At 43.8% G+C, this 17887-nt stretch overlaps 1 protein-coding gene across 1 annotated transcript in view; it reads left to right on the top strand.

The window, feature by feature from the left end:
* Positions 1–294: 294 nt before the first annotated feature.
* The window catches only part of C15H10orf90 (chromosome 15 C10orf90 homolog), a 252369-nt gene continuing 234776 nt past the window's right edge, over positions 295–17887 (top strand). The window contains exon 1 of the mRNA XM_043926098.1: positions 295–955. Within this exon, the coding sequence (XP_043782033.1) occupies positions 716–955 (240 nt within the window). The 5' untranslated portion in view covers positions 295–715. The remainder of the gene's footprint in view (positions 956–17887) is intronic.

Here is a 17887-nt window from a genome sequence, read left to right as displayed (position 1 = left end):
AGTGAGAGAATTCCCAGGGTTGTGCGGGAACTGGGGCCCTCAGCTAAGCCAGGACATCCCCCGAGTGGCTCCCAGGGCGTCCTACCCGAGCTCCGAGTCCCTGATGCCCACTTTAGCCTTCGCTGCCTCTGTGCTGACTTCTCTTTTTCACTTGAATGCGTTTCTTATCTTTTCCAGGGCTGAGGTCACCCTTTGTGTCAGTAGGAGTCTGTTCTTGTTCCTCTCAGTCCTGGCAAGAAAAAGCAGGAATTCTAAAAATCGGCAATTATCCCTCCTGGTTCCTTTGTACAGTGCCCCGTAAATAATTTATTTGGATCGAGGGACTGGAGACTGAAAACATATATTGGATCTCGCTGCAACCGGGTGGATTCTATGTTCAGAACTTGAGTGCAGTGGGAAAAAGAAGTGTGTCTTTGAAATCAGAGGAAATTTTGAGTGACCCGAGAACACAGGTGGAAGTGCTGGAGACAGGTGGACAGCATCAAGAAGGAGTATTTTCATGGCACATGAAGGTCACCCTCAAGGTTCCCACGTGCAGACCCTACGTGCTTTACGGCTGGGGTTTGCAAACAACGCAGTCTGGAACTGGAAAACTCTGGGAGAGGTCTGAGCTCAGGCACTTCCCAAGTGCCTCCTGCTGCACTCGATACCTGGATGAAACAAAGAAAATTGTGTTTGCCAGGCTCACTCGCTGAGAAACAAGATTCCGCGTATCATGCAGCAGTCTGGAATTCCTACAAAAACTCGTCAGAAAGGGTATGTGGCCCGCCACACGGACACAGTCGTCTACCCGACTTTTCAGATCAAAACGTTTAGTACAGAGTTGAAAAACCATGTGATGGTCATGGATTTTGTGAAGAGGAACTGGTTTCCCTCCCAGAGAAGAGCCAAAGTTTGTATCATTCATATGTATCAAGGCCTGAAGACAGCTGAGCAGACAGCCAGCAGATATGAGGTAAGGCTGAATTGGGGCGCACACCTCATTCCGAGAAATGGAGTGCTGCTCTTCAAACAGACAGCTCAGATGTTCTATCTGGTCTGATAAATTAATCATCGGTTTAGTTTTTCTCAAAGGATTTGGAAAAGACTTTCTCATCTCTTAATTTATTTCAGTTTTTGAAATATGAGGCGGGGGGGGGGTGGAATTGGATAACTGGAATTTGCACATTACACACGTCTACCCTTACAAACATTTAATAGTGCTCCAAAGAGCTGGATAATTTGTATCCACATTTAGTAACTGCAGTATATTTCTGGGAGTTAAATTTTCTTAGCTCTGTGTATTTGCAATCATCTGTCTTTAAAAAACAAATTCCCATTTGCTTCCTGATGCATTTTGCAGGAGATTATCTATGCCTTGCTTTGATCAAGTTAACATAGAATGATTTAAGTTACTCTAGTAAGAATGGGCTTTTATTTTTTGATAGTGAGATCTTGTTTTTAAACAGGAACTACTTTTTGTGGGAGAAAAAAGGAGAACTTGGGAGATTGAGAATGTCACAGTTAGATAAACACATTACTCTGAAGCATATTTGTATTCTGTAACTAGAATAAGCCACAAGCAGTTATCCTCCAGGAGGTAAACACACACGAAATCTGATCAGGTCTTTATTGTACATGGAATAAATTATGAATGACATTGTAATTGATTCCCATATAGCTCACTTACCCATCCCTTTTGATAAATGTAACATGCAAATTGCTAATGTTTTATGAAGAGGTAACCTTTCTGAATGCTGATGCTGTCGTTAGGAAAGGCTTCCCATGAATGCTGGCAAAACCCCTAGCTCTTTTGTTCCCCACACTGGGCTTCCTTCTTCCAGGGCAATGTCAGAACCTGTTCTGCTGGGTTCAAGGCTGGCTTCTCCCAGTGCCAGCCCCAGGATTGTGAATTTCCATGTTCACCACAGAGATATAAAGGCCACAGAAATAATGGTGTTAATTAAATTCAGTAATCGTTGTTCATTAGTTCATTGCCCAATCAACCAGAGCAAAAGGTGTGCAATTAGAATATAATTGAAGGAAACCAGAGATGTTATTATTCACAAAGAATTAATCAGATGGGGACAGAATTTTATCATTGTGTAGTTTTCACTGAGGTTATTTTTCAGTCCTCCGGAGAGAGAGAAAAACTTGTTGAATTATATCAGCTTGCATTTTTAAAAAGTGTACTTGGGTCCATTTTAAATCCTCAATGGCAAAGAGCAGCTCCTGTATCCTCAATTTTTTTTGTATGCATAAAACTTTGTTTATTCCTTTAGCAACATTGAAGGTAACAGTGTGAAAAACTGCATCTTTGTAGAAGATTGTAAAAAACATCTATTATACTGACAGCTGCAGGTACAGCATTTTTGCGTGACTCAATTCTGCTCCAACCCCCATTTCCAAATACAGCCAACAATTGAGGCTGTGTGCCGGCTGCTTGAGAGTAACCTGGAGTCTCAAGTCTCATGTTAAAGTGAGTCTGAGACCCACAGCAATCAGGTCAACTAAACTCTCCTCACTATGTCTGTGATGTGAAAGGTGGCCCAGGCAGGTCCTGCTTCCTCCGCTCAAGCGCAGGCCAAGTTTGAACACTCAGACAGGATCTGAGCCTCTGATCCCCCTGAATTCCAAGCTCTGTTCTTTCCGTAGCAAACATTTCAGCTTAAAATATTCCACATCCATTGAACTGTTCTTTCTGTTATTCCCTCTGGGGAACGGCAGCACCATTTAGGTTAGGAAACCCAACAAGAAGGCAACTTCCTGGCTCACTTCTCAAGCTGAACTGACGAAAGCCCAATTAACAGCCTCTGGGTTCCGTTAGACCTAGCCCAGTGACCCCTTCTCTCTCAAAGGCTCCAAGGCCATTGGTTAACCTGCCAGGGCTTTAACCATAAAGTACCTGATGGGGCGAGAAATGAGCCTGGTCAGTGGGATGAACTCTCAATGCACAAAGGTGCTGGATCAAAGAAACTGGCTGCCTCTCCAGGAAAAGTGAGTTTGGGAGATTTTGCTTCTGCAAAAACCTTATGGATTTCAGGTCCTTCCCAGGAGGACCTGCAGATCTATTTGAGCTGAGTTTAAGGTCTAAGGCTGGCATTTTTCTAAAACTATCACCTTAGTTCTGAGTTGTGTTAACACTTGGAGATACTGCCTTTCATCTGAGAGAGACAGTGACCCAGCTTAACTCTGGCCCCAGGATGGTCCAGCCACACTCATTCCCTGTCTGAAGCTACCTTTTAATAGGAACAGCAAGCAGATGTGTTGTGCTGAAAGGCAGAGAGGATTGGGAGCAGATGGTGGTGAGGAGGCTGAAGACCCTGGTCTTCATGTTTGTAAAGCCGCGATCCCCGCTGACTCCAGCAATGCCCCAAACTATTAAAAGCACAGTATGTTCAGGACCTTTGTCCTTCTGCAAACATACTTGATAAATTTTGGACATCAGAATAACTGTAACTGGGCAAGGAAGTGGATGTGCATTTGAGTTCTGGTTGCTGTCAACATTGCAAGCGTGGCCACCTTCCGCGATTTGCTATGAAGTGCCCCGTGCACGGTTTCCCTGATGTCACGAAGGGAAGCCATGTAGAATTCAGAGATGTGTTCATGTCTCCCAGTGTCGGAATGTGAGGTGGCATCTGTTGATACTTGAAATCTTTCTAATGATAGGCACAGGCCAGGACATGCCAGCCACATCTCACCCATCTGTCTTCCTGCAGGTGACAGTTTCTGATGCCTTTAATCATTAGGTGGACCAGGGAAAGTTTCTATGTTTGGTGGTCACCATCTGGCCATGCTTCTCGACATTTCCTCAAACCTCTGGCATTTCCACCTCTTCTTCCTATTCATCCTCTTTTGGGGGGGAGGAAACGGGGGGCTGTGGTGCTCAATTCCAAATGAATATAAGCACTGTGTCAAAATTTCATCATTTTTTTATTTTACTGACTTTTTGCACATATTTAACTACATTTTGACAAACTTAGATGTATGCACACATCCGTGATACGATCATTGCAACCAAGATACTAAACACACCCATTGCTGCTAAAGATTTCCTTATGTTCTTTGTGTTGCTTCTTCTGTTTGTTTTTCTGGCAGTAGAAGCATCATGAGATCTATCTCCTTAACATATTTTGAAGTAACAGTGTCATATTATTAAGTATAGGCATTGTGTCATATAGGATAGTGCTAGAACTTATTCATTTTGCATAACTGAAGTTTTATGTTTTATGAGTAGCATTCCACATTTGTCCTCGCCTAGGTTCTGGCAACCACTGTTCTATTTTCTGTTTCCATGAATTTGCCTGGTTTGGATACTTCAGTAAGTGGAATCTTGCAGGGCAAACCATGCCATTTGTCCTGCTGTGACTGGTTTATTTCACTTCGCACAATGTCTTCTAGTTTTATTTATGTTGTCACAAATGGTAGAATTTTCTTCTTTTTTAAGGCTGAATAATATTCTAGTATCTATGTATTAGGGCTTCCCAGGTGATGCTAGTAGTAAAGAACCTGTCTGTCAATGCAGAAGACATAAGAGATGCAGGTTCAATCCCTGGGTCAGGAAGATTCCCTTCAGGAGAGCATGGCAACCCACTCCAGTATTCTTGTCTGGAGAATCCCCATGGACAGAGGAGCCTGGTGGGCTACAGTCCACAAGGTCGCAAAGAGTCAAACAGGATTGAAGCGACTTAGCACAAATATACGCAGGTATGTATTACATTCTCTTTATCTGGTTATCTGTCGGTGGATAATTGGATTGTTTTCTCTTGGTGAACTTTAAAAGCTACACATGCCTATGACCCAGCCAAGGCCCTTGTGACCTGAGTTTGCTGTTTGTGTGAGTCAAGTTTGCTGTATTCCTTCAAAGAGCATTAAACTTGATTCTGACGCGAGGTTATGTTACTTGAAAATACTTTGATCCTTTTGAGCCTTACCTTTTGGCAGACTTTTGTCAGGGCAATTCTTCTCAATCATGGATGATTTTACTCCCCAGAGGATATCTGGTGATGTCTGCAGACATTCAGACATTTCTGGTTTTCACAGTGCAGGAAAGGTGTTCCCGGTACCTACTGGGTAGAGGCCAGGGATGCTGTCAAATATCCTGCAGTTCCCAAGACAGTCCTCTGACCCCAGAACAATGAACTGCTCATCCTGAAATGTCCTCACTGTGGAGGCTGAGAAACACTGGTCTTGGGCTAATTCAGCCCCACTATTTATTAAAATTTTATTTGATCTAAGTATAGTTGATTTACAATGTTGTTTTAATTTTTGCTGTACAAAAACGTGATTCAGTTTTGTATATATATATACAATATTCTTTTTCATATTTATGTCCACTACGGTTTATCACCAGATGTTGAATACAGCTCCCTGTGCTCTACAGTAGGCCCTTGTTGTTTATCCATCCTGTATGCGACAGTTTGCATCTGCTAATTCCAAACTGCCGGTTTACCTTCTACCACCGCCCCTCCCCCTTGGCAATCACAAACCTGTTCTCTGCGTTCCTGGGTCTGTTTCTGTTTTCTAGATAAATTCATTTGTGTCATATTTTAGATTCCATATGGAAGATGTATCATGTGATACTTGCTGTTCTCTGTCTGACCTCACTTAGTATAATAATCTCTAGGTCTATCCATGTGGCTGCAAATGCCATTATTTTCATTCTTTTTTATGCATGAATATCATTCTGTTGTTATTTGTGCCACATCTTTATCCATTCACCTGTCAGTGGACACTTAGGTGGCTTCCATGTCTTGACTGTCGTAAGCAGAGCTGCTGTGAACATAGGGGTGCATGTCTTTTTGAATGATAGCACTGTCTGGGTAATGTGAAGTCAAGCGGACCGTAGGGAGCATCATGATGAACAGAGCTAGCTGAGGTGATGGAATCCCAGCCGAGCTGTTTCAAATCCTGAAAGATGATGCTGTGACAGTGCTGCACTCAGTATGCCAGCACATTTGGAAAACTCAGAAGTGGCCACAGGACAGGAAAAGGTCAGTTTTCATTCCAATCCCAAAGAAAGGCAATGCCAAAGAATGTTCAAACTACCGCACAATTGCACTCATCGCACATGCTGGCAAAGTAATGCTCAAAATTCTCCACACTAAGCTTCAATAGCTTATGGACTGAGAACTTCTAGATGTTCAAGCTGGATTTAGAAAAGGCAGAGGAATCAGAGATCAAGTTGCCAACATCTGTTGGATCACAGGAAAAGCAAGAGAATTCCAGAAAAGCATCTAATTCTGCTTTATGGACGACACCAAAGCCTTTGACTGTGTGGATCACAACAAACTGTGAAAAATTCTTCAAGAGATGGGAATACCAGACCATCTTATCTGCCTCCTGAGAATTCTGTATGCAGGTCAAGAAACAACAGTTAGAACCAGACATGGAACAACAGACTGGTTCCAAATGGACAAAGGAGTATGACAGGCTGTATATTGTCACTTTGCTTATTTAACTTATATGCAGAGTACATCATGCTAAATGCCTGGCTGGGTGAAGCACAGACTGGAGAAATATCAGGAGAAATGCCAGGAGAAATATCAGTAATCTCAGATATGCAGATGACACCACTCTTAAGGAATAAAGTGAAGAGGAACTAAAGAGCCTCTTGATGGAGGTGAAAGAGGAGAGTGAAAAAGCTGGCTTAAAACTCAACATTCAAAAAATGAAGATTATGGCATCCAGTTCCATTACTTCATGGCAAATAGATGAGGAAACAATGGAAACAGGGAGAGACTTTATTTTCTTGGCCTCCAGCATCACTGCAGATGGTGACTGCAGCCATGAAATTAAAAGAGGCTTGCTTCTTGGAAGAAAAGCTATAATAAACCTAGACAGCATATTATAAAGCAGAGACATTACTTTGTCAACAAAGGTCATCTAGTCAAAGCTATGGTTTTTCCAGTAGTCGTGTATGGATGTGAGAGTTGGACCATAAAGAAGTCTGAGTGCTAACGAATTGATGCTTTTGAACTGTGGTGTTGAAGAAGACTCTTGAGAGTCCCTTGGATTGCAAGGAGATCCAACCAGTCAATCCTAAAGGAAATCAATTCTGAATATTCATTGGAAGGACTGATGCTGAAGCTTCAATACTTCAGCCACATGATGTAAAGAACTGACTCCTTGGAAAAGACCCTGATGCTGGGAAAGATTGAAGGCAGGAGGAGAAGGGGATGACAGAGGATGAGATGATTGGATGGCATCACTGACTTCATGAACATGACTGTGAGTGGGCTCTGGGAGTTGGTGATGGACTGGGAAGCCTGGCGTGCTGCAGTCCATGGCATTGCAAAGAGTCAGAGGTGACTGAGCGACTGAAGTAAAATAAATGCCCAAAAGTAGAATTCCTGGATCATACGGCAACTCTATTTTTAGTTTTTTTGAGGAACCTCCATACTGTTTTCCATAGTTCAGCCCCACTATTAAGGCATGCTCCTTGTGAGTTCAGTTCAGTCACTCAGTTGTGTCTGACTCTTTACATCCCCATGGACTACAGCACGCCAGGCTTCCCTGTCCATCACCAATTCCCAGAGCCTGCTCAAACTCATGTCCATCCAGTCTGTGATGCCACCCAACCATCTCATCCTCTGTTGTCCCCTTCTTTTCCTGCCTTCAATCTTTCCCAGCATCAGGGTCTTTTCCCATGAGTGAGTTCTTTGCATCTTGTGGCCAAAGTATTGGAGTTTCAGCTTCCATGTAAGTCCTTCCAATGAATATTCAGGGTGGCTTTCCTTTAGGATGGACTGGTTTGAACTCCTTGCAGTCCAAGGGACACTCAAGAGTCTTCTCCAGCACCACAGTTCAGCACCACAGTTCTCAACACCACAGGTCACAGTTCTCCAACACCACTTGATGCCCCATGTTTGTGATATCTTGCTACCAGGGCCAGTGGGAACAGGAACTGTTTCCGGCTCTGAGTGAGTTCCTGGAAGTGTCTTGCAGGCCACTGTCTAGTAGTTCTTTTCCTGTTTTCAGGTAGTTTTCCCTGCGTGTGTGCTTGCATGCTCAGTTGCTAAGTTGTGTCAGACTCTTGTGACCCCATGGACTGTAGCCCTTCAGACTCCTCTGTCCATGGGATTCTTCAGGCAGAAATATTGGACTGGGTTGCCTTTTCCTTCTCCAGGAGATCTTCCCAACCCAGGGATTGAATTCACGTCTCCTGCATCTCTTTAATTGGCAGACAGGTTCTTTTCCCACAAGCAAGTCAATATTCAGCCAGAGACTGGCGGGCCCCTTTGCAGGTTAATATATCTCTCTTTCCTTGCTGCTCTTTGGTATTTCACTGTGCAAATTCTGGCTACCTTGGCCTCTCTGAATCCTCACCTCTGCCTTCTCCACTCAGTGAGACGCCAGTCTCTTAAGTTTCCCCTTCCTGATACACAGCCTGGAAGATGCCTCTCTGTGGGGACAATCGTAGGACTCACCTCTCTGGTTCCCCATCCCTCCAGGATTATAGCCCTACACTGTGTGTGTCCAGTGTCTGGAAACAGTTGCTTCATAGCTTTTGTCTGGTTGCTCCATCATGCTCGGTCGGTAGTAGACATGTCTGTCCGTGTGGTTATGATGTCCCTGGGGCTTCCCAGTGGTAAAGAATTGCCTGCCAGTGCAGGAGGTGCAGGAGACATGGGCTCAGTCCCTAGGTTGGGGAGATTCTCTGGAGAAGGAAAAGGCAACCCACCCCAGTTATCTTGCCTGAAAAATCCCATGGACAGAGGAGCTGGGTGAGCTACAGTTCATGGGACCACAAAGAGTTTGACATGACTGAGCGTGCACACACACACACACACACATAAACACACACACACACACTGGAAGTTGAGAAACACCACTCTGGGCTTTGATGAACGTTTTACTGTTGTTGAAAGGAGCCCTTAGGTAATATGAAATAAAAACACTCAAGTTTTCAGTGCTCGAGCTACCAGAGAACTTTATTCAGGGAATAAAGAAGTCATCGAGACCTAACAAAGATGAAACAAACATTCCCTTTCTCCTCACAGTTGCCAAAAGGTGCAGAACAATGTACCTGTTTCCCAACCAAGCTGAAGAGACTTCCCTAGATCAGAGGCTTCTGAGTCTCGCTTTTCTGCCTGAAGTCTTGGCCTCTGGGTGATGCTTTCCTGGGATGTGTTGGTGGTTCTGGCTGCAGGAAAGGTGCTGAGCCCTCCAGAGTCAGGACTCAGAAGAGGACATTTTGCAAAGGACAATAAGTATTTCAATTCACTTTGCCACCCAATGAAGAGGTCAGAATCCTGTGCCTCATGCCCAGGACTTGAGAGTGTAGTTGGTGATCCTTCTAGAATCTCCTAGAGGTTTCAGCCACTCATCCATTGACATTGGTTGGTAGCCTCTGTCCAGATGCAGGAGGGAATCCAAGAGGCAAAAGATGAAGTGACCACTCTTGGGAATCAGTGCTTCCACTGACCACTTTTTTCCCCCGCCTCCCTGCTCTTGCCAATGGGAGACTGGCCATGAGGGGTGGGATCCTGAAGAGGCACAGAGGTCAGAGGTTGGAGATGAGTTTTGATAAGTCAGGAAGCATACCTGCTGACTGACATCTCCAGATTAACTGCACTGTGAGTTTTAGGAAAGGTGAAGAGCAGGTTGATCTGGAACATTTACAGCTGAGCCTCATGAGACCAATCTGACATCATTTTGGCCAACTTGCTGGGAAAAATATCAATAACCTCAGATACACAGATGACACCACCCATATGGCAGAAAGTGAGGAAGAACTAAAGAGCCTCTTGACGAAAGGCTACACACACACATACACACACACACACATATACACGCGCGCACACACACACACACCTACATGCACACACACATACACACACATACACACACACACATATATCTATTCTTTTGCAGATTCTTTCCCCTTATTACAAAATATTGAATGTTGTTCCTATCCTACCCTACACACACACACACACACACACACATACACACACACATACACGCACACACACATACACACACATACACACACACACATATATCTATTCTTTTGCAGATTCTTTCCCCTTATTACAAAATATTGAATGTTGTTCCTATCCTACCCTACACACACACACACACACACACACATACACACACACATACACGCACACACACATACACACACATACACACACACATACACACACACACATATATCTATACTTTTGCAGATTCTTTCCCCTTATTACAAAATATTGAATGTTGTTCCTATCCTATACAGTAGGTCCTTGTTGTTTATCTACTTTACGTACACTAGTGTGTATATGTTAATCCCAAACTCCTAATTTGTCCCTCCCCTTCCCCCTTCCCCTTTGGAAACCATAAGTTCATTTTCTAAGTCTGTGAGTCTGTCTCTGTGTTGTAAATAAGTTCATCTGTATAATCTTTTTTTTAAGATTCTGCATGTAAGTGAAATCATATGGCATTTGTCTCTCTCTGTCTGACTTGCATCACTTCATACACCAAGCTCTAGCTCCATCCATGTTGGTGCATCTTTTTTTTTTTTTAATGGCTTTTTAAATCTTCTTTATGGCTGAGTACAAAAATCTCTTTTTTTAAACTTGAAAACCAGGTGATTAGGATACAGGTCCGAAGCCTTGATCTGGAAGTTTCAGACCAATATTTTCCAACCACATGAGCCAAGGAGAAAGTGACAAAGAAGGCCGTGTGAATTGCCTGTGTTGAGAAAGCTGATGTGAAGGGGGAGAGGGCATGGAGGCGATACAATCAGAGGGCAGTGTCTGGACCACTCTGTGCAAGGAGAGCTGAGATGGGGCTGGAACAAAGGGGACTGTGTTGGCTGGTCTCTGAATTGCCCCATTGATCCCCACCACAGCTGTGCGAAGCACACGAGCCCTGTTTTTCCAAAGAGAAAATTTTGCGAGACCCAGGAAGTGATGCCCAGAGACACCGTTAGGAGTGGCCGAAGGAAGCTTTAGTTACATCAGCTCTGCCGTTGTGCTTCTTGCTTGGCGTTGGGGGCGAAGAGCGGGAAGCAGCCTTTGTCGGGACAGCAATAGCTGGGCCCCCCCGGGACGTCAGGGTGGGCCCTGGAGAAAGCGGGCTCTGCCCAAATCAGATGGGAGGAGGCATTAGAGAGCCCCCAGCTCTCCTTCTGCTTTGGGCAGCTCTTCTTCTTGTGGCTTTTCCACTAAGCACCTCCTTGCAGTTTGTAAGTCCCACGTGGGCTCATAGTGTCCTCTGGGAAGTGGAAGTCCCAGGTCCACTTCCTTCTCTAGTGGAGCAGATGGACTAAAGGGGAGATACTGGGTTGGGTTGCTTTAAAAAGTATATCGGGCCTCCTGTGTGCCAGGAGCTGGGCTTGGTGCTGGGGACACAGAGGTCCGGACGGCAGCGCTCCTGTCCCTTCTCGTCCTCTGCTCAGGGAGGCAGCAGTCGGTGCCAAGTCTGGGGTCTACATGGACCCATAGACCAGAGAACTCCATGAGACCGCATGGGAGAGAGTGCTTTGGGCACGTTCTTCACAGAAGAGTGTGAGTTTCCCGTGACCCAAAGGGAGCAGGAGAATCTGGGATAAGAACGGAGAAAAGGAAGACGCTTCAGGCGGATGGGATGGCAATTTCTAGGCACAGGCAGGCAGAACCTAAACAAAACCCAGTCATCTCTTGAATTGCAGCTAGAATTTGCAGGAATTGCTGAAAGAAGGGAGCCAGGCAGAGAGAGAGCTCCTGAAATTTCCTTTGGGTTCCCTTGAGTTTGTGGCTGAGGACCAATCTGTGCTGTGAAATTCCACAAGGCCAAAGAACAACTGGCAAGGAAAGAATGTCCTGGGATGCTACCAGATGAACCATGCTCAGAGCTCACTCAGGGCCACAGGTCATGGATGTTCCCAGCCACCCAGAATGCAGAGACCTCCCTGAGTGTGTGGCAAGTTCAGTGGAGGTTCAGTAAGGGCCCTGCCTTAGAAGTCTGCTAAATCAGCCCGAGAGGAAAGGCTATTTCTAGGTCTGTGTGTACTCAGTCACTTCAGTTGGGTCCAACTTTCTGTGGCCCCATGGACTGTAGCCCTTCAGGCTCCTCTGTCCATGGAATTCTCCAGGCAAGAATGCTGGAGTGGGTTGCCATGCCTTCCTCCAGGGGATCTTTCTGACCCAGGGATGGAATCCGCATCTCTTACATCTCCTGCATTGGCAGGCAGGTTCCTTTACCACTAGTGCCATCTGGGAAGCCCCATTCCAGGTCCATCCTATAACAACTTAAAACAGTCTTAAAAGAATCAAGCTGTTTCACAAGCTGTTTAACTGCCTGCCAGAACAAAGTTCAACACTCTTTAAAAGATTGCAACAAAATCCATCAAGTAATAATAAAAAATTTAAAGAATATCTGGCATTCAGATAAAGTTTTCTATGTATTCAAAGAAGCAGGAAAGTATGATTTAACCAGGGGAAATTATGATTAATAGAAGCAGATCCCTAAACGGATGGAGAGATGATGGAATAGCAAGCAAGGACTTTTTAAAAAGCTCTTGTAACCACTATAAATATATTAACTACCCCTCTAAATTTAAGGATTTAAGGGCAGATATTACATAAATGGTAAGAAAAATAGTTAACATAAAAATAAACTAAATAGAACTTATAGAGAAGAAAATAAAGTGATTCTTTAATACTATCTGAAATGGAAGTTTTACTAGGTGGTATTAACAGGAAATTGGATTCTATAGAAGAAAAGATCAGTGAAATTTCTGATTGAACACAAAGGAGAAAAAAGAGAGGGATTGATATCAAAACATCCAAGACCCATATAATTAGAATCTTAGAAAGAATAGGTATGGGGTGAGGGTAGGGAAAAGTTTTGAAGAAATAATGGCTAAAAGTTTTCATAATGTAGTGGAACTTATGTCAAAGCATGGCTTGTCATGTGTATCTTATATAGGCCAGGTATACTTGGCAGTGGCCAGATCAGCAAGATTGGCCCATGTCATGTGAAACAGTATATATTTCAGTGTTTCCACCATGGTGGTCCTCAGCATTATCAGTCAGCGTTCTTCAGTCCAGGGAAGTTGTTTCTTTGTTTCCTTGTGCTCTGTATAAGTTAGCTGAGGAAATTGTTTATTTACATATGATAGAGATAATACCAATTCCATGTAGGATCATATGTCATTTCAGCTCTGATCGGCTATTCAGTTCTGTTCAGTCACACAGTTGTGTCTGATTCTTTGCGACCCCATGGACTGCTGCATACCAGACTTCCCTGTCCATCACCAACTCCTGGAGCTTACTCAAACTCCTATTCATCGAGTTGGTGATGCCATCCAACCATCTCATCCTCTGTCATTCCCTTCTCCTCCCACCTTCAATCTTTCCCAGCATGAGGGTCTTTTCTAAACAGTCAGTTCTTCACATCAGGTGGCCAAAATATTGGAATTTCAACTTCAGCATCAGTCCTTCCAATGAATATTCAGGATTGATTTCCTTTAGGATTGACTGGTTTGATCTCCTTGATATGCAAGGGACTCTCAAGAGTCTTTCCAATACCACAATTCAAAAGCATCAATTCTTTGGTGCTCAGCCTTCTTTATGGTCAAACTCTCACATCCATACATGACTACTGGAAAAACCATTTGACTAGACAGATCTTAGGCAGCCAAGTAATGTCTCTGTTTTTTAATGTGCTGTCTAGGTTCGTCATTGCTTTTCTTCCAAGGAGCGTCTTTTAATTGCATGGCTGCAGTCACCATCTGCAGTGATTTTGAAACCCAAGAAAATAAAGTCTGTCACTGTTTGCATTGTTTCCCCATGGTCTTCATTTTTTGAATGTTGAGTTTTAAACCAGCTTTTTCACTCTGCTCTTTTGCCTTCCTCAAGAGGCCCTTTAGTTTCTCTTTGCTTTCTTCCGTAAGGGTGGTGTCATCTGCATATCTAAGGTTATTGATATTTCTCCTGGCAATTTTGATTCCAGTTTGTGTTTCATCCAGCCCAGCATTTCACATGATGTACTCTGCATATAAGTTAAATAAGCTGGGTAACAATATACAGCTTTGATATACTCCTTTCCCAATTTGGAACCAGTCTGTTGTTCCATGTCTGGTTCTAACTGTTGCTTCTTGACCTCCATACAGATTTCTTAGGAGGCAGGTAAGGTGATCTAGTATTCCTGTCTCAAACAATCTGGGCAGATACTATCTGTATTATTCTTCTATTGCTGCAAAGCAAGTGATTACATACTTAGTACCTTAAAACAATACCTACTTATTATTTTATAGTTTTGGTCCCTCTGCTTAGGGTCTTTCCAGCTGAATCAAGGTGTCAGATGAGGCTGTGATCATGTCTGTAGCTCAGAGGCCTCTTCCAAGGTCCCTGGTTACTGTCAGAATTCAACTCCTTGTGGCTGTAGGACTGAAGTTCCCATTGTCTTGACGGGTCTTGGTTGGCACACTCAGCTCCCTGAAGTTGTCCTCAGGCCTTGTCATGTGGTTCTGGCTATAGGCAGTTCATAGCATGTTTCTTTGCTTCCTCAAGGTCAGAAGGACAGTCTCTGCTGCTTTGAATCCCCCTGACTTCATTTTGGAATGCAAAAGTAGGAAGTCAAGAAACACCTGAAGTAACAGGCAGATTTCGCCTTGGAGTACGGAATGAAGCAGGGCAAAGGCTAATAGAGTTTTGCCAGAAGAACACACTGGTCATAGCAAACACCCTCTTCCAACAACACAAGAGAAGACTCTGCACATGGACATCATCAGATGATCAACACCAAAATCAGATTGATTATATTCTTTGCAGCCAAAGATGGAGAGGCTCTATACAGTCAGTAGAAACAAGACTGGGAGCTGACTCTGGCTCAGATCATGAACTCCTTATTGCCAAATTCAGACTTAAATTGAAGAAAGTAGGCAAACCCACTAAACCATTCAGGTATGACCTAAATCAAATCCCTTATGATTATACAGTGGAAGTGAGAAATAGATTTAAGGGCCTAGATCTGATAGAGTGCCTGATGAACTATGGACGGAGGTTCGTGACATTGTACAGGAGACAGGGATTAAGACCATCCCCATGGAAAAGAAATGCAAAAAAGCAAAATGGCTGTCTGAGGAGGCCTTACAAATAGCTGTGAAAAGAAGAGAAGCAAAAAGCAAAGGAGAAAGGGAAAGATATTCCCATTTGAATGCAGAGTTCCAAAGAATAGCAAGGAGAAATAACAAAGCCTTCCTCAGTGATCAATGCAGAGAAATAGAGGAAAACAACAGAATGGGAAAGACTAGAGATCTCTTCAAGAAAAGTAGAGATACCAAGGGAACATTTCAGGCAAAAATGGGTTCGATAAAGGATAGAAATGGTATGGACCTAACAGAAGCAGAAGATATTAAGAAGAGGTGGCAAGAATACACAGAAGAACTGTACAAAAAAGATCTTCATGACCCAGATAATCATGATGGTGTGATCACTCACCTAGAACCAGACATCCTGGAATGTGAAGTCAAGTGGGCCTTAGGAAGCATCACTACGAACAAAGCTAGTGGAGGTGATGGAATTCCAGTTGAGCTATTTCAAATCCTGAAAGATGATGCTGTGAAAGTGCTGCACTCAATATGCCAGCAAATTTGGAAAACTCAGCAGTGGCCACAGGACTGGAAAAGATCAGTTTTCATTTCAATCCCAACAAAAGGCCATCCCAAAGAATGCTCAAACTACCGCACAATTGCACTCATCTCACACACTAGTAAAGTAGTGCTCAAAATTCTCCAAGCCAGGCTTCAACAATACATGAACCGTGAACGTCTAGATGTTCAAGCTCGTTTTAGAAAAGGCAGGGGAACCAGAGATCAAATTGCCAACATCCGCTGGATCATCAAAAAAGCAAGAGAGTTCCAGAAAAACATCTATTCCTGCTTTATTGGCTATGCCAAAGCCTTTGACTATGTAGATCACAATAAACTGTGGAAAATTCTGCAAGAGATGGGAATACCAGACCACCTGACCTGCCTCTTGAGAAACCTGTATGCAGGTCAGGAAGCAACAGTTAAAACTGGACATGGAACAACAGACTAGTTCCAAATAGGAAAAGGAGTATGTCAAAGCTGTATATTGTCACCCTGCTTATTTAACTTCTATGCAGAGTACATCATGAGAAACTCTGGGCTTGAAGAAGCACACACTGGAATCAAGATTGCCGGGAGAAATATCAGTCACCTCAGATATGCAGATGACACCACCCTCATGGCAGAAAGTGAAGAGGAACTAAAAAGCCTCTTGATGAAAGTGAAAGAGGAGAGTGAAAAAGTTGGCTCAAAGCTCAACATTCAGAAAACTAAGATCAGGGCATCTGGTCCCATCACTTCATGGCAAATAGATGGGGAAACAGTGGAAACAGGGTCAGACTTTATTTTTTGGGGCTCCAAAATCACTGCAGATGGTGACTGCAGCCATGAAATTAAAAGATGCTTACTCCTTGGAAGGAAAGTTATGACCAACCTAGATAGCATCTTAAAAAGCAGAGACATTCCTTTGCCAACAAAGGCCTGTCTAGTCAAGCCTGTGGTTTTTCCAGTGGTCATGTATGGATGTGAGAGTTGGACTGTGAAGAAAGCTGAGCGCCGAAGAACTGATGCTTTTGAACTGTGGTGTTGGAGAAGACTCTTGAGAGTCCCTTGGACTGCAAGGAGATCCAACCAGTCCATCCTAAAGGAGATCAGTCCTGGGTGTTCATTGGAAGGACTGATGCTGAAGCTGAAACTCCAATACTTTGGCCACCTCATGCGAAGAGTTGACTCATTGGAAAAGACCCTGATGCTGGGAAAGATTGAAGGCAGGAGGAGAAGGGGACGACAGAGGATGAGATGGCTGGATGGCATCACCGACTCAATGGACCTGAATTTGAGTAAACTCCGGGAGTTGGTGATGGACAGGGAGACCTGGCATGCTGCGATTCATGGGATTGCAAAGAGTTGGACACGACTGAGCGACTGAATTGAACTGAACTAACTGACTTCATTTAAGGACACATCTGATTAGGTCAGGTCTTCCTAACATGATCTCCCTTGGGTTAGCTCCACAGCAGCAGGTTAACAACCTCAACTGCATCTCCAAGACCCTTTTGTGATATAACGTAATTTAGTTGTAGCAAGGATAGCCCATAGTGTTTACAGGTTCTGTTCACACTCAAAAGAAAGAGAACTTTCGGGGTATGTGAGTATTCTGCTTACCATACTGTATTTAAAACCTTTGTATCTGTGCAAAGAGGGAAATCATAGGAACCCTGGAGTTGAAGAAACACAGGTGTGAACCTCTATCTAGGAGCGTCATAAGAAAAGGAGTCCCTAATCTGTTCTAGCTCATGACTGTGCCCCTAGCAACAGACCAGCCTTCAAGAAACATTATGGAGTAAGTGTGTGAGTGAGTGAGTGAATGAATGAACAAAAGTGCACAAAGTGTGTTTTACCTGAAAACCTGAGGCCAGAGTGAATGATCATTGATGGCGTCAGGCATGGGACACAGCATCCTCTGATTTGATATGTATGTTAGGCTCCCTTCCCGAGTCACTCATTTTTTACTGATCAACAGACAGATGGATAGACAGATAGACATCAGCTCTAGTTTGCCAAAATGACGCTCCAAAATAGAGGTCAGTCCTACTCCCCTTTTCATTAATCAAGTTCCGAATAGAGAAATTATTTAATTTCCTCTCCGTGAGTCTAATTTATATCCCTTCTTCTTCCAGAGAAGACATGGAGACAGCTCCAAAAAGGAGTGTCTTGGAAAATATCCAGAATTTAGGAGTAATAATGTATCAGAGAAACAAACAGGGCTGAAGACAAAAATGAGGGCATGATTTTCTTAAAGCAGACAACAAATTGCTTGCCATTCTGTACTGAGGACAAGAAGCCTCTTCCCAGAAAGCCACTGTAACCAGGGACAAGGGGGTGGGCCCTACCCTGTGG

Source organism: Cervus elaphus, chromosome 15, assembly GCF_910594005.1.
Source record: "Cervus elaphus chromosome 15, mCerEla1.1, whole genome shotgun sequence".
NCBI classification, from domain to species: domain Eukaryota; kingdom Metazoa; phylum Chordata; class Mammalia; order Artiodactyla; family Cervidae; genus Cervus; species Cervus elaphus.
The sequence above is the reverse complement of the archived record's forward strand: the minus strand, read 5'-3'. Positions and strand labels throughout refer to the sequence as shown.